Source organism: Mirounga leonina, unplaced genomic scaffold (genome assembly GCF_011800145.1).
Source record: "Mirounga leonina isolate KUSES-001 unplaced genomic scaffold, KU_Mleo_1.0 Mir_151, whole genome shotgun sequence".
Lineage (NCBI taxonomy): Eukaryota > Metazoa > Chordata > Mammalia > Carnivora > Phocidae > Mirounga > Mirounga leonina.
Genome location: NW_023270377.1, coordinates 53287004 through 53314214, shown reverse-complemented (window position 1 = coordinate 53314214; position 27211 = coordinate 53287004). Strand labels below are relative to the sequence as shown.

Here is a 27211-nt window from a genome sequence, read left to right as displayed (position 1 = left end):
ACATGAATAGGTAGTTCTTTTACGTTCTTGAAACAACCACCGGAAGGACCTGAGGCGTAGCTATAGGAAAACCTGAGCGGCCTACGTCGCCCGCGGGACGTGTGCGCGGCCAGCTAGTCCTCGGGGCTGCGGGGGGCAGAGTGCGCCGCGGGGTCCGAGTCCGCCCATCCGGGCTCGGAGGCTTTAGCCCCACGGCGCGGTCGGTCCAGGCTTCTCCGGGGCGGGGGGAGAAGTGTGGGGAGCCCCGGGACCGCCGGCCGCGGGCCTGAGGGAGGATGAGACGGGGTCAGGTGGCCTGGCCGGGAGGCCAAGGGTGCGCCGCGGCCGCCAGCCCCCTCCCGCGGCCTCCAGCACCGGGGAGGGGCAGCAGGCCGCGCCCGCTCCTCCTGCCCCGCCGCCGGGGAGGGGTTTCTCGGGACGAGCCGGCCCCTTTCATCCAGGAAGTGAAAGCGACGTCGGGGTCAATGAAAACAAACGGGGAGCCCGGGGGCAAGGAAGGCGGGCTAAGAGGAGGGAGCGCCGGGGCGCGGGAGGGAACAGCCGTGTGGTGGAAGCGCGAGCCGGAGGCCGGTTGCGGTCGTGATTTTGTCGTCGCCGCCGCCGCCGCCGCCGAGGCTCGCCCGGGGATGTCTGAGCCCGCGCCTGGCAGCCCCCGACCTCCACGCGGCGGCCGCCGCCCCGGCCTCTAAGGGCCGCCACGTCCCGGCGGCGCGCGCTCGGGCTGAGGGCGCTCGGTGCCGGCAGGGTTGCCCGGGGAGTGCCCGGGCGGGCCGGGAGGGGCTGCCCAGGCTCCGCGCCTACCCAGCACCGCGGCCGGCGCCCGGCCAGGAGGATGCGCGGCGCCGGGCTCTGAAGCATGGAGGGGGTTCTGTATAAGTGGACCAACTATCTCACAGGTCAGAGGGCTCGGGTACCCCGGGGCGGGGGCGGGGGCGGGGAGAGACGGGGGCCTTGGGCGGGTATATGTGGGGAGGCTACGGAAAAGGAGGGTCAGGGGCCCTTCCCTCTGCCTGGCCTGCAGTGACCCTCGCAGAGAATGGGCTCCTTTTGCTTCCCGGGCTTAATCCCTCACTCAGTCCCTTGATGGAACTGGCCACTGCAGGGGACGGTTCGAGACTGCGCACCTTCCTAAGGGTAGGAAGTGAGCCTGACCGCTTCTTTTTCCGTGTAATAATACTTATTTCCTCCTGTGGCTTCCGTAACAATTTCCAGTTACTCTGCATGTGTTGGTGCAGTCTTCATCCTTATTCACACTTGATTCGGCATTTTGTTCATAACTGAGTTGTCAGGGTACAGGACTAGAATGGATCCTGTAAGATCAAGATTTAATTTTAAGAAATCCTTTCTCTATTTCTTTTTAAATTTATAGGAAATTTTAGCACGGTTTATTTTAAAAGTTGTCTTGTTGAAGTTGTTCAACTGTCCCCAGATAACATTATCTTAAGAGTTGGTTGTCAGTGAGCTGTCTTTATGTTTTGGAATTAAGGTAAGTGTGGGAAATAGTGGAGGACAGTGCAATGCACAGAAGTAGAACAGTCAGTGTCACCCATGAAGTGGGTTGGAAAGAAAAACTCGGAAATGTAGAAATGAGAGACCAGCAGGGAAGGGGCTTTTTCCATGACACCAACAGCCTGGCTCATTTAAAGAGCCTTAATTCTGAGTTGTAGACCCATCTCTGCTATCAACCACTGGTGTGGACAAATCACTTACTCTCTCAAGATCTCAGTTCATGAAGTAGAGGATGATCAGTTTATCTTGAAAGGTGGCATCCAACTCCAGAATTCTATGATCTCACCACATTAGAGGAAAGGAAATGGGTCTAAAGTAAGATTAAGCAGGAAATAGATTTCTTGTTCCAGTATAATAGGCATCTTGACTTGCTACCCACTTACTTACTCTGCCCAGAGTATTGAACCTCTTGGTAACTGCATGGTAAGCTCAACTTGTGTTCACCCTGACCTTGTGCAAAATCTGCACATAAACACTTTAAGGCATAAGTATTGACTATGGTTGCCCGCCCCTTCCTTCCTTCCTTCCTTCCTTCCTTCCTTCCTTCCTTCCTTCCTCCCTTCCTCCCTTCCTCCCTTCCTCCCTTCCTTCCTTCCTCTCTCTTTCCTTCTTTCTTTCCGATTAATCGGAATGCTAAAGCCTGATTTAAAGCAGCAAATGCTTTAACATTTATGATACATGCATGTTTTATTTTGCTGACACTAAAATGTCAGTTTGTTTCTATAAATAACATGTTTTAGCAGGGAACTTTTAAAAAATGAGATAAATATTTTTTCTTAAGCATTTTTGTTTGGGCAGTTGTGAGAACAGTTACGCTGTTTAGTTGAGATATGGTATTAACTTTAAAGACAATGGTTTCTATTCTTTGAGATGCAAATGATCATCTCATTGCAAACTTTCATAAGCATAGTGTCAACAGTGTCTTGGGAGGAACCCCTTATGCCTAGCCTAGAGCAATGGGTGATTACTGACATGAGTCATAATTTATTCCTGGAGCGAAATGTGGTCTTGGTGGCCATCTTTCTCATCTAGGGCGCTGAGCACCAGCTGGTTGAGCTTTTAACCACGTGTGCTTAAGCTTTTAGTCTTTGCAGAGCATTTAAGCAAACTGCTAGTATGCATTGTAGAAGCTTGCTGAAATGAAATCTTTTGTTTGGAAGAATTCCACCTTAAAAATACAAATTTGATTCAGTGGCATGCTGACTATTAATTTTAGTTCATCTTAGGTCAGAAGAATGAGCAGCTGTTCGTACTGAATGATTTTTTTTTTTAAAGATTTTATTTATTTATTTGACAGAGGGAGACAGAGAGAGAGAGAGAGAGGGAACACAAGCAGTGGGAGTGGGAGAGGGAGAAGCAGGCTTCCCCCTGAGCAGGGAGCCTGATGCAGGGCTCGATGCGGGGCTCGATCCCAGGACCCTGGGATCATGACCTGAGCTGAGGGCAGACGCTTAACGACTGAGCCACCCAGGTGCCCCCGTACTGAATGATCTTGAAGGAAACTTTCAGTTTCATGACAGTGTTCTTTGAGAATCTTTTGTAGAGAATAAGGATTTCAGTAACATTTGGTAGTTTGAGATAAAAAGAAAGTTTTGTTTTTTTTTTAAAGAATGCCTATGAATTTTTTTCACAGAGACAAAGTCCTCTGTTATATAGATGTGTGAATCAATTAGATTTTTAAAAAAATTTTATTTATTTATTTGACAGAGAGTGACACAGCGAGAGAGGGAACACAAGCAGGGGGAGTGGGAGAGGGAGAAGCAGGCTCCCTGCTGAGCTGGGAGTCCGATGCAAGGGCTCTGCAAGGGCTCGATCCCAGGACCCTGGGATCATGACCTGAGCCGAAGGCAGACGCTTAACCCAGGCACCCCTCAATTAGATTGTTTTAATTAAATATTTCTTCAAAAAGGTGTGTAGCAATAACTAACAGTCTTCATTATTTTAATATATTTAACCATGGTCACCTTTCAAGTTGCTGCAAATTCTAAATGAGTCATTTTGCTCATTATTTGTTTTAAAGAGGTATTGAATCACAATAATGCAGGCTTACAAAATCACAATTTGACTTATAGGCACACTGGACTTGGGGTGGAGTGTACTTTTACCACCCTGCTTATAATTTGTTTGCCACGGTGAATTAGTGTTTGGAAAGATAATGTTTTTACCATTTCTGTGCATGCTCAATATACAATATACTCTCAGGCAATATACTGCATATCTTTACTCTCATGGATAACATATAATATCTCACTTTTCTGGTGTTTAATCACTCATTTAATCGTTGATACATTTTTTTTTAAAGATTTTATTTATTTATTTGACAGAGAAAGACAGTGAGAGGGAACACAAGCAGGGGGTGGGAGAGGGAGAAGCAGGCTTCCCGCGGAGCAGGGAGCCCGATGTGGGGCTCGATCCCAGGACCCTGGGATCATGGCCTGAGCTGAAGGCAGACGCTTAATGACTGAGCCACCCAGGTGCCCCCGTTGATACATTTTTTTTAGCACCTGTTATGTGCCAGGCACCATTGTAGGTGCTGGGAATGCAACGACAAAGAAGATGAAGTTCACGTACCAAAAGAACTTACCTTTTAATTTGCTAGGCCTCATTAGGGGTTATAGTGTTTCATAACAAGAGTTTTCCAAGTGTTTGAAACGTATTTTAATTATTTTGGATATCCAGCTTTCTGAACTGTATTATGACATTCCCTCTTGTGAAATTTAACCTTTTTATGATGTCATTTCAAAAGTGTTACAGGAAAAGCCGTTTGGGGAGGTAAGTACTGGGTCTGTATGGGGGGTAAAAATGACTCTCCCATTGGCCACTGTCTTGGTACTATTTGGCCCTGGAAAAACTGAATTGATTAAGCATATAGCAGGCTATGTCTAATGTGACCAGGCTGAACTGTGATTTAATAGTTACAGAAAGAACAAGGACAGTCACACTGCCTTCAGAGAGGCACTGTGGTCATGGTCACTGTGTTATTAATCAGTGAACTGTTGTAAATTAGTAGCATGCTTGATAAGATTTTAGGGTACACTGAGTTTGGCTTGCAGGAGTGGCAGTTGAACTCTGAAGAAAGCCATCAACCTCATCCTCAGCTTTGCCTTAGAGCGAAGTCTATGACAGTTGTGTGATCTAGTCACTGAATAAACACAAATGAAATGAATGATTGCAGTTTCTAGCATTTCTGCCTGAGCTGTGCAGCAGCCGGGCAAGGAGAGAGGGAATGTGGGAAATCCATGCTCTCACCACAGAATGTGCAGCTTCTGTGGAAGAGACTAGAATTCATTCAGCACTCACTTGGCAAGGGAGGGAGTTTGCTTAGGCAACATTTAAAGCGGGGGAAGGTCCCATTGCAGAATTAAAGGGCTGGGTGGCACCTGAGAGGTCATCTTGTTCAATCCACTCGTTATGGAGACTGAGAATTTTTGATATTTATTGAAATGATTTGTTTCAGCTTACCTAACTAAAGAGTGAGAATAGAGCTGGGGCTAGAATCCATGTTTCTGTTGCTTTTTCCATCACATTGAAACCCAATTCTGTTCCCTTCAGGAAAAGGGGGAAGTCATGTTTTACCCTTTGTAGGGTTATTACTGAGGATGAGTCTCATGGGTTGTTAATGAGAAGTCAGAATACCTTTAGTCAGAATAAAGGTATTACTCCCTATATTTATGCTGACCGACACATTTCTACAGAAGGCTCTCCCAACACAGTGGGACTGAGGCAAGAACATTTTGGGTAAGCCTTGGCCATTAAAAATTTCATTGTCAGTGTGTTACCTTAGAGCCAAGAAAACATGGATGGTAAATTTTGAAATCATAGTTGTCTATGTGATTAAATTAAATTCTTATTAATCTTGTTGTTTACAATATTTGTAGGTTGGCAGCCTCGTTGGTTTGTTCTAGATAATGGAATCCTGTCCTACTATGATTCACAAGATGATGTTTGCAAAGGGAGCAAAGGAAGTATAAAGATGGCAGTTTGTGAAATTAAAGGTAAGTGAATACGTGGAATTAGAGAAACTTGAAGTTAGGTAAGTAAAGCATTCTTCACTGTAACCTAAAAAGAGGGAAAAAAGCATTTCTCGTCCAGTAGGGATCTTCCAATACCATTTATTTCCTTAGCAATATTAAGAGTGGCACTTAGCATTATTAAGCACAGTTTTTTGCATTTCTCCTTTTATACATGTACTTTGAATTGAAATTCAAAAATCTTAGTGTTAGTCTCCAATTTGGACCTGAAAACAGTCTCTTAGGGATGCTACTTTAGTGTCCATACTGAGTCCACAAGTGTTCTCTTTCATTCTCATTGTAAAGGTATTGTGAAGATTAGAAGCTGAGCTTTAAAAATGTTGAGGCAGGGCGCCTGGCTGGCTCAGTTGGTAGAGCATGCAGCTCTTGATCTTGGGGTCATGAGTTCAAGCCCCACGTTGGGCATAGAGCTTATTTGAAAAAAAAAAAAAGAAAGGAAAAAAAAGCTGAAGATAATGAGGCAAGCTCTGTAGGGTTTTTGATAAAACATGAAGTCAGAGTCATAAACTCTGGTTCTTTGCCGAATTGGAGATAAACTCTTCTGGGTGATAGAAGTTTTTTCCTTTTCTTCCAAAAGAGAAGAAATAAAGCAATAGGTCATCCTGTAATTTTCACGATGGAAGGTTTCATAGACCACTGATTCATTTGTATGTATGGTTGGGTTGTGTGGGGTGGAGGTGGGTAGGAGAGATCAGACAAAATGATTACAAAAAGTACTGAATTCTTCAGGGAATTGAAGGAAAAACTAAAGCACTAGAGTAGTAAATATCAAACACCTACAGGCCTTTTTCGTTTCTCCTCTGTAGCTTGAATACTTGTCCTTCCTGAAGGGTACTTCCTTTGACATGGCGAGCTTGGTCATGGCTATCAAACGCTTCAGAGTAATCTTACTGCTCTGTGCATTTTCTTATTTAGATTAAACCAAAGCAGCAGCTAATGTGTTATGTTACATTTTCCAGGGCTGGATTGCTAAATTTATGTGGTTTCATGGTAGTTCCTAGTATGATTTAGCCATGGAGACAGAATGGAATTTTTGCTTGCTACACATCTGGTTCTTCATTCATTTAAGACTTCTTACCACTAGGACTCTTTCAACAGCAGTGATTCATAATTTGGAGTGGATCAGTGTCATCCAGGGAGCTTTCTCCAAAATGCACATGTCTGATTGTAACATGCTCCCGTTAGTTGAGAATTACTACTGTTCTAATGGTAGGAAGTCGTGGCTATCTAAGATATAGAAACACTTCAGCCTAGTGTATTATTACTGCATCTTCCCTGAAATATATGTGGTATAATTTTGTTGTTTATTTTTAACAAACATACTGAAATGTATACCAGTAAGTATCGGCTTTCCAGGTACTCATTTTTGACGTACTTATTTTTAATTGCACCATCATCACCTGTAACACTTTAGAACTCCTCTTTTAGAATTTCCCATATGGGGGCCCCTGGGTGGCTCCGTCAGTTATGCGGCTGTCTTCAGCTCAGGTCATGATCTCAGGGCCTTGGGATCAAGCTCCGCATCAGGCTCCCTGCTTGGCAGGGAGTCTACTTCTCCCTGTGCTATGCATGCGCTCTCTCTTTTTCTCTCTCTCAAGTAAATAAATAAAATCTTAAAAAAAAAAAAAAAGAATTGCCTTATGAACCAGTGTATAAATTGCACAAGAAAAGCACATTCAAAGCATGAGGTTTTGTTTTTTGTTTTTTTTTTTAAGTGATGGTTTTGTCTCATTTTATTCCCCAGATTTGATTCCTGATGATATTTGGTGAGAGTCAGAAATCAAACTACAAAGTTCAAAGATTCTCCACCCTTGAGTATATTTAAAAGACTTAGTGGCAGAATCCTAAGGCAATTCTAAAATGTTTCAAGTATGGCAGCATTTTTACTGTTGTTGTTTGTTTGAAGTAATCATTCTATTCAAGAATAACATACAGAAGAGGGAATAAATCCTAAATATTCAGCTTGAAGAATGTTTACAAAGTGTACACACTTGTGTAACCACCGATCAGATTAAGAATTTGAATATTATCAGCATCCCAGATGCTGGGATATTATCCTGTCTCCTCAGCCACTAATCCCTCTAAAAAGTAACATTAATCTTTTATTGCCATAGATAAATATTGCCTACTTTTGAAATTTTATAAATGGAATAAATCAGTATTTTGTGTGTATGTTGGCTTCTTTCACTCAACATTGTGAAATTCATCCGTGTTGTTCTGTGTAATAGTAGTTCAATCATTCTTTTGATTTGTAGTATTTCTGCTGTATGAGTATCCCACAATTTGGCTATCCATTTTAGTATTGATATATATATATATTTTTTCCATTTGGGATTATAATGAGTAAAGCTGCCATAAAGATTCTTATATATTTCTTTGTTGAACATATGTATGCATTTCTCTTGAGTATATATCTGGAAGGGGAGTAGAATTGCTGAGGCTTTGGGTATTCATACATTTAGCTTTAGCAGAATTAAGGAGAAAATTATTTTTGACACTTGCTAGTAAGGCCAAATTTATTCAAGTCTCTCATGATAGGTATAGGGACTACTGCACTGGGGTTTTGTAGTAGGGGAGAGAGATTGGGTTCAACTCCGAATATGATAAGAAAAGTGGAAATTTGTAGCCAAGGAGTAGAGTTGGGGGGAGGGTCGGTGGATGGAAAATTACTAAGAGAAAACATCAGGGAGTAGGGGGCATTCTGGCTAAACTGACCTAGAGGATTCTTGCTAAACTGACCTATAGGATTCTTGCTGAAGGCAGGCCGGGGTGATCAGACATTACCTGGGGGATGTTGGGGGTAGAGGAATTTGTTCAGGCATTGAGGGTAATCAGATATTGATGGTGGAGGATTCTGGCTAAAGTGACTTAGCAGAAGTCCTGCTAAAATTGGACCCTATAAGGACAGAGATGGAAGCCCAAGGTCAGGCCTTGTCAAGCAGAGGGCTCAGAGGAGTCTGACTGAAGTTTGATCCAGGAGAGAATCTTTGTCGCAGGTAATGCCAAACTGTTTACCAAAGTGGTTGTACCAATTTATTCTTGAACTAGCAGAGCATGAGAGTTCCAGTTGCTTTGCATTCTTTCCAAAACTTGCATTATCAGTTTTAAGATTTTGAATATTTCTAGTGTATATAGTGGTATCTCATGGTGATTTTGTCTTGTATTTTTTAAATAACTAATGATGAGGTTTTTTTTTTTTCAGATATTAATTAGCCATTTGAACATCCTCTTCTTTTGGAGTCCTTTTCAAGTCTTTGGCCTGATTTCTTTTTTTTTTTTAAGATTTTATTCATTTATTTGACAGAGAGAGACACAGCGAGAGAGGGAATACAAGCAGGGGGAGTGGGAGTGGGGGAAAGCAGGCTCCCCACCAAGCAGGGAGCCCTACACAGGGTTTGATCCCAGGACCCTGGGACCATGACTCGAGCCAAAGGCAGATGCTTAATGGCTGAGCCACCAGGCGTCCCTTGGCCCAATTTCTAAATTAGGCTGTCTTTCATGATGATTTATAGGAGTTCTTTATATAGTCCGAATGAGTCTTTGTATTGTATCTTCTTCCACTTCATAGGTTGCATTTTCTTTGTTAAAGATGTCTTTTGATAAACAGAAGTTCTTAATTTCAATAAAGTCCAATTTTTCAGTTTTTTAAATTAGAATTTTTTATGTCCTGCTTAGGAAATCTTTTTTCTTCTTGAAGGCTTATTGTTTTACCTTGTATACTTAAGTTCATATTAGGTCTGTGATTGACTTAAATTTTTATATATGGTATCAGCAGGGGTTAAGATTCATTTTTTCTCGGGTGCCTGGGTGGCTCAGTCATTAAGCATCTGCCTTTGGCTCAGGTCATGATCCCAGGGTCCTGGGATCGAGCCCCGCATTGGGCTCCATGCTCCGCAGGAAGCCTGCTTCTCCCTCTCCTGCTCCCCCTGCTTGTGTTCCTGCTGTCGCTCTCTCTCTCTCTGTCAAAAAAAAAAAAAAAAAAAAGATTCATTTTTTCTTATAGGGATATTCATTTGACAGTATCAATTATGGAAAACAGCAGCCTTTCACCTAGAGCACTGTAGAAACATTTTTGTCACCAAGTGAGTGACCGTACATTGGGTCTTTTTCTAGACTGTCTTTTGTTCCAAGGGCCTGCTTTTCTATCCTTCTGCCAATGTCACACTGTCTTAATTTCTTTAGCTTTATACTTCTTAGTATCTGATAGTCTAAGTCTTCTAACTTTGTTGTTTTTCAGGATTGTCTTGGCTATTATTGGCCCTTTGCATTTCCTTAACACATATTAGAATCTGCTTGTAAATTTCCACAAATGTCTGCTGGAATTTTGACTGGAATTGTATTGAATCTATACATCAATTTGGGGAGAATTGTGTTCTTGACAATATTGAGTCTTATGATCTATTAACATGGTATATTCCTATATTTAATTAGGTTTTTAATTTCAGTAATGTTTTACAGTTTTGCATATAGAGATCTTGTCCATTTTGTGCTAAGAACTTGATGTTTTAGGAGCCTTGTTCTTAAGTTTATTGTCTTCTCAGGTGACTACTTTGGAGGGGACATCCTTGATTAATACACCAATTTTGGTATGTTTAAAAAGGAGACATCTTTGAGCGCCTTGCTGGCTAGGTTGGTGGAGCCATGGGACTCTCGATCTCAGGGTTGTGATTTCAAGCCCCACATTGGGCATGGATCCTACTTAAAAAAAGAAGGAGTCATCTTATTTTCTTTTTTTTTAAACAAAGTTTCTGCCTGTTCTTTATTTTTTATTTTATTATTATTATTTTTAAAGATTTTATTATTTATTTGACAGAGAGAGAGCACAAGCAGAGGGAGCAGCAGGCAGAGAGAGAGGGAGAAGCAGGCTCCCCGCTGAGCAGGGAGCCCAATGTGGGGCTCAATCCCAGGACCCTGGGATCATGACCTGAGCTGAAGGCAGATACATAATGACTGAGCCACCCAGGCATCCCTGGAGTCATCTTATTTTCATTTGTAGCAACAATTATTAGAAATTAGAGCTTTGTTTTCCTTTGAGGTAGCTATTGGTGCTTTCTTTTTTTTTTTTTTTAAGATTTTATTTATTTATTTGAGAGAGAGAATGAGAGACAGAGAGCATGAGAGGGAGGAGGGTGAGAGGGAGAAGCAGACTCCCCGCTGAGCAGGGAGCCCGATGTGGGACTCGATCCCAGGACTCCAGGATCATGACCTGAGCTGAAGGCAGTTGCTTAACCAACTGAGCCACCCAGGCGCCCGCTATTGGTGCTTTCACTAGTATTAAGTAGCCAAAAAAGAGTTACTCTTGGAGCATGGGGATTTCAGTAGTTTTATCCTAGCTTGGAAATCTTTTACACCCATCACTGATTGTTGCATGTTTATATATTTCACTATCTATATCCGAGGATGGCCTTTATAAGTAGAATGATAAGCTAGCAAAGCTTTTCTGGCACTATTTGCCATAGTACATCTGGTCAATATTTTTAGTAATTAATCCTATAAATAAGGGCTTCTGCCAGACTTTCAAGGCCCCTGAAAATTAGGCTCAATTCATCTTGTCCATTCATGAATATCATTACCCTGTAATACAACACAAGGTTCTATTTAGGCTTGTCTCCTCAGTACATATTATGTTATTTCCTCATCTAGGCCTTTTTAAATGCAGTTTTTCTCTTAACTAAATCCTACTATTGTCATATCCTTCTTCCTGGAGCTTTATTTCCAACCTCTTCTTACTTTCTCTCATTTTAATTACACAGGATGTCTCTATACCAAAGAGTTTATCATTTAGTTGTTTTGATTATTTTTGGTGTGTCGGTTTGTTTCCCTGGTTAAATTGTCAGCTCTGTTAGAGCGAAGACTCCTTTCTTTCTTCTCTCCTATCTTACCCCTCTACCAGCACTCCTCTGAGCTGGGTAAATGCTTATTGATTAAGGACAGCGTAGCACAAATTTAGTCTTACAACAAAGATTGAGGATTGGCTCAGTATAATTCTTGATTAGTTCTCTTTTGTCTGAGTTTCAAGACGGGGGTGGTTTAGGAGAGGCGGGGAGGATGGTGGGAAAGAGGAGAAGGTCTCAAATACTCACGCTTATGGTGTGCCCTTCGTTGAGGACTGCCGTGCTAATGGAGGATGGCCATAGGTACCATTTATTGTGCTTCTTCTGAATGTCAGGACACCCCTAGGCTTGGGGGGGATAAAACACACTTTCCTTTCAAGGAAATCAGTAAAACATGTGTGATGAGTGTGACAGTGTCTGTGTACTTAAAGTAGTATAGGCAGCCCCCAGAGAGGGAGCTTTTAGTTCTCAGTGCTGTGTTCTCTTTCTCTTGCCACCACCACTTCGGCCCCCTGCCAGCCGCAGTATATGTGAGCATGTCGTTTCAAGGGGCCACAATAGCCCCTTAGGGAGAGGCAGTGCCTGCATCCTGAAGCTCAACTTCTTGTTTTAGGTGTCTGAAACATCTAATACTGCATAAGAGTGATTGTTTGATTCTCCCCAAATGACTGAAGTTTGTGACTCGATTTCCCCCGTGTTTATCCTCATAGTCCATTCAGCAGACAACACAAGAATGGAATTAATCATTCCAGGCGAGCAGCATTTCTACATGAAGGCAGTGAATGCGGCGGAAAGACAGAGGTGGCTGGTTGCTCTGGGGAGCTCCAAAGCCTGTTTGACTGATACTAGGACGAGAAAAGAAAAAGGTAACTATAAATTTTTCTTTAGTGATGAGAATATTTTCTTAAACATAAATGTAAAGTGTCCTGTGCACCTTTAGTAATCTATCCTAAAGACATAATCAGAAATGTAGAAGATGATTTACATGCATAGATACTCATCATAGTAAAAAAAACTTGTAAATAATGCAAAGGTTGAAATTTAGGGGAATGGTTCAGTAAACTATAGGCTGATATAAGCTGATATGTAGCCAGTAAAATGTTTAGAAGGAATTTTAATAATGTGAGAAAATGCCCAATGTTATTTAATTGCAAAAAACGCAGGATTCAAAATTATATATCCATTCATTAGTCAGCTCAGGAAAAATATGTAAAGTTGGTCAAGTTGTTACCTTTGGAAAGGTAATTTGTGGGAAGGAGACTCACTTTTCAAGCATCGGGGTTCCCTGCTCAGTGGGGAGTCTACTTCTCCCTCTCTCTGCCCCTCCTTCTGCTCATGCTCTCTCTCTCTCTCAAATAAATACATAAAATCTTTAAAAAAAAATTTATATTTTGGTAGTAAGTTTGCAGTTGTTTGATTTTTCTTTTCTATATATTTTTGGTTTTTCAGAATTTTTCATTGAGTATATATTACTTTTTTTTATAAAAGATTTTATTTATTTGAGAGAGAGAGAGGGAAAACACAGAGGAAGAGTGAGAGGGAGAAGCAGACTCCCAGCTAAGCAGAGAGTCTGACGTGGGGCTCTGTCCCAGCACCCTGAGATCATGACCTGAGCCGTAGGCAGACGCTTAACTGACTGAGCCACCAGGGCATCCCAAATATGTATTACTTTTATAATTAAAAAATAGTAGAAGTTAGTTAGATTATTGAAAACACTAAATTATGGGTATTGAAAAATGAAGGCCCAGAATTGAATTTATAATCATTTAAAAACATATGAAAGAACATCATGGGTAGAGTATGTCCAAGGGTAGGATAAGAAGGAGTGGAAACTCACAATAGCAAAAAGGTGGAAATAACCCAAATGTCCATAGACAAAGAAAGAGAAAAACAAAATGTAGTATTATACATACAATGGAATATTATTCAACCTTTGAAAGGAAGGAAATTCAGACACATGCTACAACATGGATGAATCTTGAAAGGTAAGTGAAATAAGCCAGTCACAAAGGGACAAATATTATATGATTGCACTTACTGGGATACATAGAGTAGTCAGATTTATAGAGACAGAGGTAGAATAATGGTTGACAGGGGCTAGGGGGCAGGGGAGATGGGGCTTTATTGTTGAATAGGTGTAAAGTTTCAGTTGGGGAAGATGAAAAAGTTCTGGAGATGGGTGATGGTAATGGTTGTAGGACATTGTGAATGTATTTAATGTCACTGAACTGTATACTTAAAATGGCTAAAATGGTAAATTTCGTTACTTGTATTGTACTACAATTGAAAAAAAAAAAGAAGGAATGGATTTAAATTTGAGTAGAAACTAATTTCAGTTAGGTCAAATGGGCAGATAGAGCTGGTTTGGCCCATTGTGGCTAGAGCGGCTTTTTGGCTAGTATCACAAAGCAGTGCCCCGACCCACGGCGGATGGAGAAATGCCAGGATCTAGCACGGGTATTTTCCCCTGCGTCCTCTGCTATTTACACTGCTGGTTTAGAGGGTATTGGTAAGTGAATGGCTGAGATTATGGCTGGATAGTTAGTGTGTCTGGACATATTAAAGAAAGTAAGCTCTTAATAAAACAATTCTGAAAACAATATAATGTGAAGACGAAGTTATGAAAGGACCAGAAGAAAATAGATGTTTATATAATAATTTTGACTACATAAAAATTAAAAACTTCTATATGTCAAAATGCACAATAAAGAAAACTGAAAGAGAGCAGATAGATCTGGAAAAGTGCTTCTAGTATATAGAATAGGACGGGGAAAGATTGCTCTCTTTAGTGTGTAAGAACTTTTATAAATTACTAATTTGTATGTTACTAAGAGAAAAAACCAAACATCAGAACTGGAAAAATATGTAAAGGTTAGAAAAGACAGTTTACAAAAGAAGAAATACAAGCACGTTTTAAATGAAAGATGAGTAATGGAATGGGAATATCCTGTATAAAACATCCAGGGTGGGGGGCGCCCGAGGGGCTCAGTCGGTTGAGTGACCAGCTCTGGATTTCGGCTCAGGACATGATCTCAGGCTGGGGAGACTGAGCCCTGAGTCGTGTTGGGCTCCACACTCAGCATGGAGTCTGCTTGAGATTCTCCCTCTCCTTTTGCCTCAGCCCCTCCCTCCACTCAAGTGCACGCATGTGCTCTCCCTCTCTCGCAAAATAAATAAAATCTTTAAAAAAAAATCCCGTGGTCATCACCCTGCCTCTGGAAATTAATCTACCTAAACTTCATGTCAGATATATGACTCCCATTTTTTTCCCAATTATTTGAAGAGAAGGTATTTCTTCAAGACCCTCGTATCCTATTTCCAAGGGCTCCCACCTCTTAAGCTATAGGTTTTTATATCTATTGTCTTACTTTTTAAATTATTCCATTTTGTTTTATTTTTTAAATTATTTTTTAAAAAGATTTTATTTATTTATTTGAGAGAGAGAGACAGCGAGAGAGGGAACACAACAAGCAGGGGGACTGGGAGAGGGAGAAGCAGGCTTCCCACGGAGCAGGGAGCCCAATGCGGGGCTTGATCACAGGACACTGGGATCATGACCTGAGCCGAAGGCAGACGCTTAACGACTGAGCCACCCAGGCGCCCCTCCATTTTGTTTTATTGTTCAAAGGATATGAAAACAATCTAACTGAATGTTTATATATGTTCCTTTCAGAAATAAGTGAAACCAGTGAATCTCTGAAAACCAAAATGTCTGAACTTCGCCTCTACTGTGATCTCCTAATGCAGCAAGTTCATACTATCCAAGAATTTGTTCACCATGATGAGAATCATTCATCTCCCAGCATAGAGGTATACAAAGATGATCCTTTCATGTCTGGTTATGCTTTGTAATACCCTGGTGGGTGAGGTTCTTCCTGTAGGGTGGCAGAGAAGTGTTTTCAAAATGAGCTATTTTTAGCTATATCGGGCTGTCCCTACTACAGACTCCAGATATCTGTAGGATCTTCTAGATTATATCTGTGCAACCAAGGAAAGCAGGAAGTAGCACATTTCTCCGGGGAATCAAGGCTGATTTTTGCAGCCAATCTGATGATTTGGAGGTTGGGGTGGGGAAGAAGCATTCCAGGCTTTGTTTTCTGGGCTGGAATCATTGGGCAACTGCTGTTCTCTTTCTTTTGGTAATAAGGTTCCAGTTTCAGGGCCTGAGAATTGATAATTTAGCTTTATCAAAGAACTTTTTAAAAATGTCCTCAGAACGGTAATACAGGAATCAAATTTCAGATGTGTGGGGCCTGACAATGAGATAGGTTCACACTTTGTGATAAAGGAGGATCAGTGGGCCCTACTGTTCTCTGGGTGAAAGGCCGGCATGGTTCCTAGTCTCCTTTTACCTAACTTGGGAGAAATGGGACAAGAAATCTTCCTGCCCCTCGAGGCTGTGGCCTTCTCCTGGTGGGGAGCAATCTTCTGTGAGGTCACCTTTAGTTGCAGGCATGTTAAACCCCAAGGGCATTTACTATTTCACCACAAGCTCTCTGGAGGTCGGTGCCCTCACATTTGCTCTGCAGCTCAGTGACAGTATCAGGGACCTTCCACTCTGCCGTTCTTGGTGTATTTGATTATTCCCCTAATGCCGAAGGCTTCAGGGTGACTGCCAAGGTCACGCAGATGCAGGAGGCAGCTGGGGTAACCAAGGTGGAAAGAGACCTTCTCAACTTGCTGTCCTGGGCTTTTATCTGGGAACAAAAGTCTCAGCAACTCCTCAGCAGACTTCTTTTTTTTTTGGTCTGGGTCAAAGGAAACTAAGAAATATCAATATTTGACAAAGGGTCATGGACTTGCCATGACTGGCTCAGACCAGTCTGTATTCATCCCCCAGGGTCAGGACACATTGCTGTCATAAAGAAAAGATTGGGGTTTGTATTCTACCAAGGACGAAGTGGGAGAAGGGGTTTGGAGTATATATGAGTTGCGCCTGCCACTAAGGAACTCTCAGGGTGTTCCATTGCTATGACCGCCTTCAGAATTTGGTTACTTAGAAAATTGCTGTTTAGGTTAGGTTTATCTAAGATACATTTTTGTACATAGTTTTTCTTTTTTTTTTTTTTTTAAAGATTTTAATTATTTATTTGAGACAGAATGAGAGAGAGAGAGCGCGCGCACATGAGGGGGGGAGGGTCAGAGGAAGAAGCAAGCTCACTGCCGAGCAGGGAGCCCGATGCGGGACTCAATCCAGGGACTCCAGGATCATGACCTGAGCTGAAGGCAGTCGCTTAACCAACTGAGCCACCCAGGCGCCCTGTACATAGTTTTTCAATATGATTGGTTATTTGGTTTAAATGCAAAACTTATTTTTTCTTAGACTCTAATTTCATACACTGTTTGCTTGATAGACATTTTGTATTCATGTATTGCTTTAATTTTCTAAGGGAGTAGATTTTAAGTAGATTTGCATATAAGCTAGTAAGGTGTCTATTGGAGATCATGTTAAGTCACTTGATTAGAATGTGGTGCATGATTCCATATAGTTGTGTGTGAGTCTGTTCAACTCAGTGTGTAATTTTTCAGAACATGAATGAAGCCTCTTCTCTGCTTAGTGCCACATGTAATACGTTCATCACAACACTTGAGGAATGTGTGAAGATAGCGAATGCCAAGTTTAAACCTGAGATGTTTCAGCTGTCCCATCCGGATCCCTTGGTTTCTCCTGTGTCACCTTCTCCTGTTCAAATGGTTGGGAATTGTTTTTCTTCCAGTGATGTTGCATGTTTGTTTTTGTTTTTATTTTTAAGGGAGGAAACTGGCAGGGGGAGGGGAAATAATCAACAGATTGAATTTTTTTTTTAGATTGTACTCATCTTCAGTGTTGGAGCCTCTCACCTCTTTGGGCTCAGCATGTACCAAGGTCCTGATTGCCTCCCCATGGAGAACTGTACCGTTTATCCCAGTGTGCCGGGAAAATATTATAATGCTCTGCGGGTGTTGTGACACAGAAGAGGTTGGGGGCACTGCTCTTCTTGGGATAAAATTAGGGATAAAATTAAGCAAAGGGATAAAATAAAGCAAATCGTAAACGTGTTGTAAGGGGTTTGAAGCAACACGATATAGGGAAAACAGTATTTTATAGTCAGTATTTGGAACTGAGCCCTCTGAGTAGGCAAGTTCTTTAATCTCTCTGGACCTCATTTTCTTCATCTATAAAATAAAAGGTCTCCTCCATCAGCAGGTCATTGCAAAGGGGCTGACCTGTTTAAAACAGGTGCTTTGTGTTAGTTTCTTTCCTTCTAATTGCCCTGAACAAGTACTCTCCCCAGGGTGGTGGACTCCTTGTCCTTCCCAAGCTAATAAACTCACTCAGGCAAGCTGTGTGGGACTCGTAGGTGAGACAGAGTTTGATGAGACTTTACATTTCTTTCATCCACGTGTCTTCAGGAGCCCTTTTATAGAAGGAAGAATGCCACCTGGTACTATTTTAGCAATTACTTGAAGGCTTATTTGTTAGAAGAAAGAATAGGGTACAACTTATTCCTCGGTTCTTTTATCCACCCCAGCCAATTTAGCTATATGAGATTAACTAAAGATTATTATCTAAATTTATTTAGATCATTGTTTTCTAATCAATGTATGATGGGCTAATAATGTTATGTTCCTAGATTGGGTGCATTCAGGATGATATGACTGTAGATGTCTGTTCTAGTGCTATGTTCCTGAAGTTGATATATAAGGGGTACACTGTTTTTTAAGGTGTCAAGTACAGACTTTACTACAAATACTACTGTATTTGACTTTATAGAATCAAATGCAATAAAACCACCTCAAAGCTGCCTTGTTTTTGTATTGAATTTCTGAGGAAAATGCCTTCTGTAACAAATGCTCTGTAGTCCAGAGAGGTCATATGTGTATTTTATGTCTAAGAAACTCTAATAACTGTCTGTTTTTAAATCAAAAACTTTTATCAGTAGCAACTTTACAGAAAGTCCAATAAGCTAATCTAAAAAATACTGGCTATTTTTACTTGCTTTGCCATTTTACTTCATACATCAAGGAAAAATTGTGGCTTATGATAATTAGTTCTGGAGACACAGCATGGAAAAAAGTTGTCTTTTTGGGAAAATCTTTTTTTTTTCTTTTTAAAAATATGAGTAAATGGAAGATAAAGCTGTGAAAGATTTGAGAATTCTAAAACTATTTAAATTGATTTTTAAACTACTTTATGTAGTTAATCTCATTGTGTCCCTCCTAGAATAAATTTGCATTCAATTTTATTTCAAATCGTAATCAGTTCAAACAATCGTCATTTTGACCCACAGATTGAGTGATTATTGTAGTGGTGATGTCCTTGGGTGAGTAATCCCAAAGGACTTGACTTCTGTTAAAGGAGATGTTAATGTCCATTTGCAACTTGATGTCAATCATATTAGTGTTCTTGGACTACAAATTGGGTTGGTCATATCTGTTATCATTTCAACTGGGACTTCTCAGAGCAACTGGTGGCTCCTGTTACAAATACAGCAGGCATTTACATAACACAGATGTTAGATTTGGACTTGTAAGACCCTTGAGCCCCTGCATATAAAAGCAACTGTCCTTAGCCTGTAGTATAAACTTTGCTTTTTTGCTACCTTGCTGAACATTGAAATAATCTGTTAATTGGGGCCCTCCTTCTATTTTTTTTGGTGGAGTAGTTGGATCTTTTAAATTAAGTTTAGTATTTGTCATATTTGTTAATACTCTTAATCAGGTTTTTGAAAATTTTTTTAAATATATGTTTTAGAGACCTATTTGAGACTTAGGGTTCTTCTTCTGAGTTTTTTTTTTTTTTTTTTTTTAATTTATTTGAGGCAGAGAGATAGAGAGAGAGAGCATGAGCAGGGGGAGGTACAGAAGGGGAGGGAGAAGCAGGCTCTCCGCTAAGCAGGGAGCCCGACGTGGGACTCAATCCCAGGACCCTGGGATCATGACCTGAGCCGAAGGCAGATGCTTAACCATCTGAGCCACCCAGGCGCCCTTCTTCTGAGTTCTTTAAAGACTTAAATTACTAATGCCATCTTCCATGAAAACCATACTTTAGAACATCTGTGTAACAGCTACCTGAATAATGAATTATAAAGAAAAGCTTTGCTACCAGACTCTTTTCCTGGCCTATAAGAAAAAGAGAGGGAGAGATATTTATTAGAATATTTTCTGGCTCGTTAGATATTCCGTTAAATAGTATGGTTTTTTTGGAGTGGTTATATACATTTTTTATATTTTTATATATATGTACACACATACATATATGATATATATAAAACATAAAATTTGGTTTTTATTATTGAGAAAAGAATCTAGCATATTTTTGATATGTGTTGGGAAAGATTCCAATGAATGGTTTTTAGGGACAAAGCTTGACATTGTGCTGATAGTGTTGCTTGAGTCTGTAAAAGATAAATTTCTTAGCCAGTCATTTTTTTCATCTGAGCAAATTTGTGTTAATTATGATAACGATAATACATTAGAGTTGTATTATTCTACTTGATGTATGGATTATGCTCACTTTCTTTTTAAATTTCTAGATGAAGCGTTCTGTTAGCCATCCTGGTTCTTGCAGTTCAGAGAGGTAAAATAACCTTTTCTTTTAATCAAGTTCTCTTAGAATTATACCTACTTAGAGAAATTTTTTGGGCCTTTAACATGAAGTGGTGTGGGATGGAAACTCTTTTTGAGCAGAGCCTGGTTCTGATTTGCTTAGCATTATATCTAAGTATAGGGCCTAGCCCCAGTAGGTGAAGTCAGTGAAGATAAATGAGTGAATAAATTAACCAGCAAGGTAAGCACCTTGTCAGCTCTTGTACCTTTTTTAAATGTTTGAAATTACATCAAATGATGGTTGGTAGAAATCCATTTTTGAGGTATCAAGGGTCCAGTGATTAGGCTCACTTTACGACAGCTTTTTACAGTCATATATTCATGCTGATCTGTTGTTTTGTTAAGAATTAAAGATCTTACTGAAAAAAGAGAAAAACCAATTGACATTTTAAAGTGTATATTCATTATCAGCACATTTAAGACATTTATCCAATATCCCAGGCCACTAAAGTGTTTTTTATCTTGGTAGGTAAGTCTTTTAAGTTGCTCTGATTGTCTTATTTGGTTCTTTGGAAATTGGTGAAATTGTAGTGACATTAGCTTTTATTTTTCTACATTAAGAAAAAGTGCTAACTGAGCCCTTAGTATTGTCACTCCCCACCCCCTCCCCACCATGATTATATAACCTCTGAATTATCATATGCTCAGAGGAGCCCTGTGGTGTAAATATATATATCTCCAATCCTGTCAGGGAATGAAGAGTTTCACCAGCTGAATTTTCTAGAAAAACAGAAGCTTGATACCTTTTACAAACTTCTATTTTTGTGGTAGAAGTTTTTCTGAACTGTATTTTATCTTTTCTACCTCTAATTAAATAAAATATAGTTAGAATTTTTTTTAAAAAGTTATTTATTTAGAGAGAGGGAGAGAGAAAGAGCATGGGAATGTTCAGGAGAGAGGGGCAGAGGGAAAGGGAGAGATGGTCTCAGGCAGACTCTGTGCCGAGCGAGAAGCCTGATGTGGGGCTTGATATCACAACCCTGGGAGATCAGGACCTTGAGCCAAAACCAAGAGTTGGACGCTTAACCAACTGTGCCACCCAGCTGCCCCAAATATAATTAGAATTTTAAAATTATTTTTTTTCTTGATGAATCAAGATAGTCACTAGGAACGGTAATATTGGGCTTTCCATACAGTGGTAGCTGAAGTGCTGTTGAGTGGTGATGATTTGCTTCTATGTTGGATATTTTAGATTGATTTTTCTAGTTTTCTGATTTTCTAGACTATATTTGTTTTTCGTATTTATTAATTTATTTGAGAGAGAGTGAGTGTGTCCCAGCCAGGGGTAGGGGGGAGAAGGAGCAGAGGGAGAGGGACAAGCAGACTCAGCACTAAGTGCGGAGCCAGACATGGGCATGGGGCTCAATCTCACCACCCTGAGATCATGAGCTGAGCTGAAATCGAGAGTTGACGCTTCCCTGACTGAGCCACCCAGGCGCCCCACAGACTGCTTTTTAAAATAGTTTTTGTAGCCTCCATTTGCCATGTCTATTTGTTCTTGCTGCTGTCAGTGAGTTGACCTCCAGCATGTTCCTTACCTACTTGCCTATCCCCTTCTCTCTGCTATTTTTGATCAGATATGGATTGACACTAGATACATGCACTTGTGAAGTCATAACTTTTAGCTTTCAAACATTGGTTAACCCTCTGATATGTCTACGGTCTCACTGGACCCTTCTCTATAAAAGAAGTTGCTTTATTTTACCCCCTTTCCATTTAGTTTGGCTCAGAGGTCATATTCAGGTTACCAGCTGGATTCTAAATGATTTGACTTGCCTGTGGTGTGACCTCTGAAGGAGTTGAATGTTGCTAAAATAGAAATTTGGAAATAAAAATATTTCCTCTTTCATTTGAAGAAGTCATTTAAAACTCCAGTTAAGGGGTGCCTGGGTGGCTCAGTTCATTAAGTGTCCGACTCGATTTCGGTTCAGCTCATGCGCTCAGGGTCATGAGATCAAGGCTCATGTCTGGTTCCTTTCTGAGTGTAGAGCTTGCCTAAGATTCTCTCTCCCTCTGCCCCTCCCCGCCCACCCGCACCCCCCACTCATATGCGGGCTCACTCTCTCTAAAAACAAAAAACAAAAATCACTGCAGTTAAGTTGAGGGTATTACAATGTAATGCGTTCTGTTTAATTTGTAGGAGTAGCCACTGTGTAAAAGAACCGGTATCTGCACTTCACCGACTCTCCCAGCGACGCCGAAGAACCTACTCAGATACAGACTCTTGTAATGATATTCCTCTTGAAGACCCAGATAGTGAGTTAAATGCAGCTCTGTCTCTTTCTTTGGCTTATTCTCCAGAATTGTTGTGGTGCTCTGTAAGTGTTAAAATAAACGAAGGATACTGATAGTCAACGCTGTACTTTGCCCTTGGATTCATTCCTTAATTCAGAGCCAGGCAAACAGCCCACAATCCACAGAAGCTCCCATTTCCTCTTACAGACACCTTTGTTATTACCTAAGAAGTGCTGAATACCTCTGTGTAAGTGCCGTATCTTTGATTTATATATATATATATATATATATATCACATCAAAATGTTTTCTTCCCAGTACATTTTAGTAATCTCTTAGTAATGTTCTACTCCCACTATATTTACATTTCAAAAACATTTTAGAAAAAAGCGTGAATTGTGGGTAGGCTTCTAGGGGCAAGGTCTAAATTCAGAGAAAAAAAAATCAGCATTGTTACTTAAATAATTTGAAATGGCCAAGGAAAATAAATTTTTCTGGTGGTGGTGGTGAATTATAGTAGCATTTATTCCTGTACCTTTTTCTCCCTTTTTCTTTAAAGAGGCAGCATAAAGAGATTGAATACTTTAGGAAAGGTTTTGTGGTTTATGTTCAAATTTAGTTATTTTTCTCTTCAGAGAGAAAGCTTTTTCAAAGCTTTTGTTGAGTGGTGATGATTTGCTTCTATGTTGGATATTTTTTTTAAGATTTTTTATTTATTTATTTGAGACAGAGAGAATGAGAGACAGAGAGCATGAAAGGGAGGAGGGTCAGAGGGAGAAGCAGACTCCCTGCTGAGCAGGGAGCCTGATGCGGGACTCGATCCCGGGACTCCAGGATCATGACCTGAGCCGAGGGCAGTCGCTTAACCAACTGAGCCACCCAGGCGCCCTCTATGTTGGATATTTTAGATTGATTTTTCTAGTTTTTTGATTTTCTAGACTTTTTTGTTTTTAATATTTATTAATTTATTGGGGAGAGAGCGAATATGTCTCAGAATATCTAGTTAGACAGTGGTGACCATGATTTCTAGTGAACACAAATAAGGTCTTACTATTACAACTCCATTAGTAGACTTCTGCTTTTCAGAGTCTTTACTCTTGCCCATGAAGCATGTGTGATGGAAATTACATACAGTTCCTAGTTAGGGGACAGGTCGTGTTCCAAGAATTTGTAAGTCTGCCGTTTGGAACACAGATTTTATTTCTCTTGTGGAAATGACATCATAAATGGTATTTCAATTTCTTTAGGTTTCCTGGAAGATCCCAGCTACTTCACATTGATTAAAATTTGTTTTACGGAACCAGAAAGTTAAACAGGTTTAATGAGGGGGGGAAGATAGAGTTCATGAAGGTGGTGGAGTTTGGAGAGGGACTGCTGGTCATTTTCAGATTTTTAGAAGGTGATGGCATCTTTTGTTGTTGTTGTTGTCCATTTCTCTTGCAGAACTGTTTATTGATACAGAGCACTACTCTGTGTTCATTGCCATTTTTGAATTTAAGTTGGGACAGTGGGTACAAGAAGGAAGGAAAAGGGGTGAGGGTGGGAAAGGGAAGGGAGAAGGAAACTTTCCCAGGCCAATTTAGTACAACTTGGAGGAGATAAGCGGAAGAGGGTTAGCGGTTAGGTGTGGGAGGCAGGTAGGTAGATTCTGATTGACCTTGTTTTTTCTGCCTGGTTTATGTGACCCTTTGAATCTAGAGCCCAGGAAAGAGTTCTCTATGCTGCCTGTGCTTTCCTCTAGATACTGCTCCTTTTTACTCTAAAGGGATCATTTTCATTTGTGATGGCGAAAATAATTTTTTAAAAAATCCAGCCATTTTTCTTAGCTCTCTTGTAAGCACCCTGGTTTTGAATTTTTGAAACCAATTTTCAGAAGCTCTCAGTGTGCATGCCTGACTCCATTTAGCATTCCCATAGCTAGCTGTTAAGGAGTGTAACAGAACTAGTCACACATACCTTCACACACATGTACGCATGTCCACACATACACACATGCATCCGTAGTTATATACAAACATATATCTCAGTTCTCTAGAACGTTTTTTAAGTTGGGAAGTGTGGCTAGAGAAGTTTTATCCTTAGATTTCCATCTGTTTATCCCAAAGTTTAGTGTCTCGGTTAGTTGACAAAGCAGAGACTGAATTAGTGCTCTTCTTTAGAAAGTACATGTTTTGCAATTGGACAGTCTTAGTGGCTAAGAATATCCCCAAATATTCTTTTCCTTGAGAGAGAAAACTTCTATTTTTTTATTAACTAGATTTAAAAAAATTATAAAAGTAGTAACCGTTCATGGTAAATTCAAATAACATGTACACACAAAAGTGCAATTGTTTGGGAATGGGGCCATGCCAGTGTATTTAGCTGTGTTCAGTTGCAGCTGCAGTGAGTTCTGTGAGTTGTATTCCACGTGGAAATATGGGAACTTTCAGTGTGAGGTACCTTGTCAGCTTTGCTCAGAAAGTCTTATGATGAGAAGAGTAAGACCTGAATTCGTCCTCATTCTATTACCAGTTGTGTGATATTGGGTTAGGCATTTTTTGGGATCTTGTTGTTTTGTTTTGTTTTTTTTCCCCCTAGAAAACAGGAAGGATACTAACAGCATTACAACAATCAGGCTGAAAAATCAGTAGGTAACTAAGACTACATTCACTTCTGCATATATTTGCTGAACTGCCCACTATGTGCCAACCGTGGTTCTAGCAGTGAACCAAATATCTCTACTGCTGGTGGCCTTGTAATTCATTTCCTTAACTATGAAGTTTCTCCTTATGACTGCCAATAGTGGGACGGTGAGATTTTTCCCTATTAAGCAAATAGTCAAAGAAATTAATAGGAAGCTGAAGGAATTTCATGTCCCTAAATGGGAAATTTAAAAAAAAATTTTTTCCACAGAGAACTGGAGTTAATATCGATAGGATATTTAACCTTTTAATTAATTTCTTAATAGGACCCATTCACTGTTCAAGAAATACACTTAATGGAGATCTGGCATCAGCAGCCATTCCTGAAGAAAGCAGACTTACGGCCAAAAAGAAATCTGAATCGGAAGACCCTCTTCCATCCTTCTCTTCCTGAGGAGACGGAAGTGCCCAACTTCCTCTAAGTATTGCTATGCAAAAGCTGCTGTACTGAAACTATGTTATAGGGGGTGGTTTTTCCCTTAGGATTTCTCTGCACTTTATAGAATACTGTAAAACCAACAACAGCAAAACAACCCACATACCTTCGAAGTGTATTTTATCTTTATATAGTTTATTTGCAAGAGTATTTTCCTAATAACTTCACAGTATGAATGTGCATCTTTTTTTTTTTTTTAAACAAATGATGGTGTAACATTTTGACCTCCATAAGGACAAATGTAGATATTTTTCTAAAAAACCATGAGGGACTGATGGATGAGTCAGTGTGTATTGTAGCTTATAAACATGAAAGCTTAGAAACATAAGGTTTCTGTTTGACAGAAGTGTGGTATCTGTAACTTGTGCCATGGACCAAATGGTCACTTTAGCCCAGCTAAAAATGAGTTACGATAGCAGCTTGATGGTGATTCTATTGTATTCCCTTAAGCAAAAGGAAACATTTAATATTCTAAATATTTTTAGCCCCAATACCGTGACATACTGAGGATTTTTTTAAAAACCAGGCTGTGCTGTCCTTCATATGTGAAGTTGACACTACTGATTTGTCAATACCAAATGTTGGGTTAAAGTATTTAACTTTTATTTATTTATTTTTCTGTTGCATCAAAAAATGATTGCATCCTAACTTTTATGACCTACCAAATTTAAGATGTGTATACATTGTTATTTACATTGTTCTAGAAAAGAGGTGAATGTTGTAGTGACCTTGCTCACTTACACCAGAGAAATAAATGCCTTTCAGTGGAAGAGGATTTTAGTGCTTTTTTCCTAAAATAGACATTAAGCTGCTGTTGTAAGGTATTAATGTTTGCAGCTCTTTAGACTATCTAGAGACATTTTTTTATTTATGACTATTTATACAAAAAAGGAATTCTGTCAAGGTGACTGCTCTACATCACTTGAGAATGGCATTATTTAATTAAAGAACAAATAGCATTTTTTGGTAGTGCCTGTCCATACCTATTGTCATTGTTTGCCTTGTAAACTGTTTTTTTTTTAATTCACTTTGGAGGGATGGTTTTGTCCAAGGTCTTGGATGAGGAGCACTTTAAAACAAACTGGTTTGGTGTTTTTAAGTTAATCACATGTTTAATAAATACATGGTTTTTGCATTCAAACTCATCATATAATACATTGTATTATTTACATTGTTGATACTCTGTCTAATCTTTATCAAGTGCTATTAGTGTTCTTTATTGCTTTGATTTTGTTTGTATATTTGGACCCTCTAGTGAATACACAAATGAGGCATGTTTTTAGGTTTGCTGCCTATGAGCTTAGAACAGTGTGCCTATTTCACTTTAAATTTCTCTCATAGGTTTATGTGGAACATTTTTTTAAAGAGTTAATATTTGGTATTTACTTCACTAAAAATAAATCTGTAATTGTAAGTTTAAAATGGACATAAACAATCTAAATACATTAATATGCATTTAGATAAACTGTATGCTACTTAAAACTTTGTGATTTTAAATAGCACACAGGTCATTATATTAAGTGGAATTTTTTTCTGCTCATTTGTTGTATTTCATGTTTAATTTGAAAAAATTTTAATAATGTAGTAAGTTTCATGTTGAGCAAGTAATCAGAGTTTTTGCTTTTTGTCTTGGTAGTAAGAATTTGCGTAGTGATTAGATCATGAAAGTCAAGGTGCTACTGATAGGGAGTTTTTCAGGTCGGTATTTTTTTTTTTCGAACCAGTAGGTTTATAATGAAAACACTATAACAGGCTTTTGAACTCATAGGAAATAAATCCATTTTTTATTGCTTTATCCAAAAAGATGAGTTCCTGAACAGTTTTCTGTAAATATTTTTTAAAATAAAATGCTATCGTTTCTGGGTCGTATCATTTTTTCCCTCTTGAAACAGGTGCT

At 39.9% G+C, this 27211-nt stretch overlaps 1 protein-coding gene across 1 annotated transcript; it reads left to right on the top strand.

Moving 5' to 3' along the window:
* The first annotated feature begins 500 nt into the window (after positions 1 to 500).
* Positions 501 to 27174, top strand: PLEKHA3 (pleckstrin homology domain containing A3). The gene is made up of 8 exons (XM_035007650.1): positions 501 to 896; positions 5388 to 5504; positions 12085 to 12240; positions 15048 to 15184; positions 16904 to 17068; positions 19891 to 19934; positions 22104 to 22219; positions 25145 to 27174. Exons 1-8 carry the CDS (start codon positions 857 to 859, stop codon positions 25270 to 25272), a joined length of 903 nt encoding a protein of 300 aa, XP_034863541.1. The 5' UTR covers positions 501 to 856; the 3' UTR covers positions 25273 to 27174.
* The last annotated feature ends 37 nt before the right edge of the window (positions 27175 to 27211 follow it).

Excerpts from the sequence above, each read along its gene's own strand:
- PLEKHA3 (XM_035007650.1), top strand. The coding sequence starts at position 857 with ATGGAGGGGGTTCTGTATAAGTGGACCAACTATCTCACAG. Across the intron at positions 897-5,387 it reads GTGGACCAACTATCTCACAG|GTTGGCAGCCTCGTTGGTTT; the intron begins GTCAGAGGGCTC and ends CAATATTTGTAG. Across the intron at positions 5,505-12,084 it reads GGCAGTTTGTGAAATTAAAG|TCCATTCAGCAGACAACACA; the intron begins GTAAGTGAATAC and ends TTATCCTCATAG.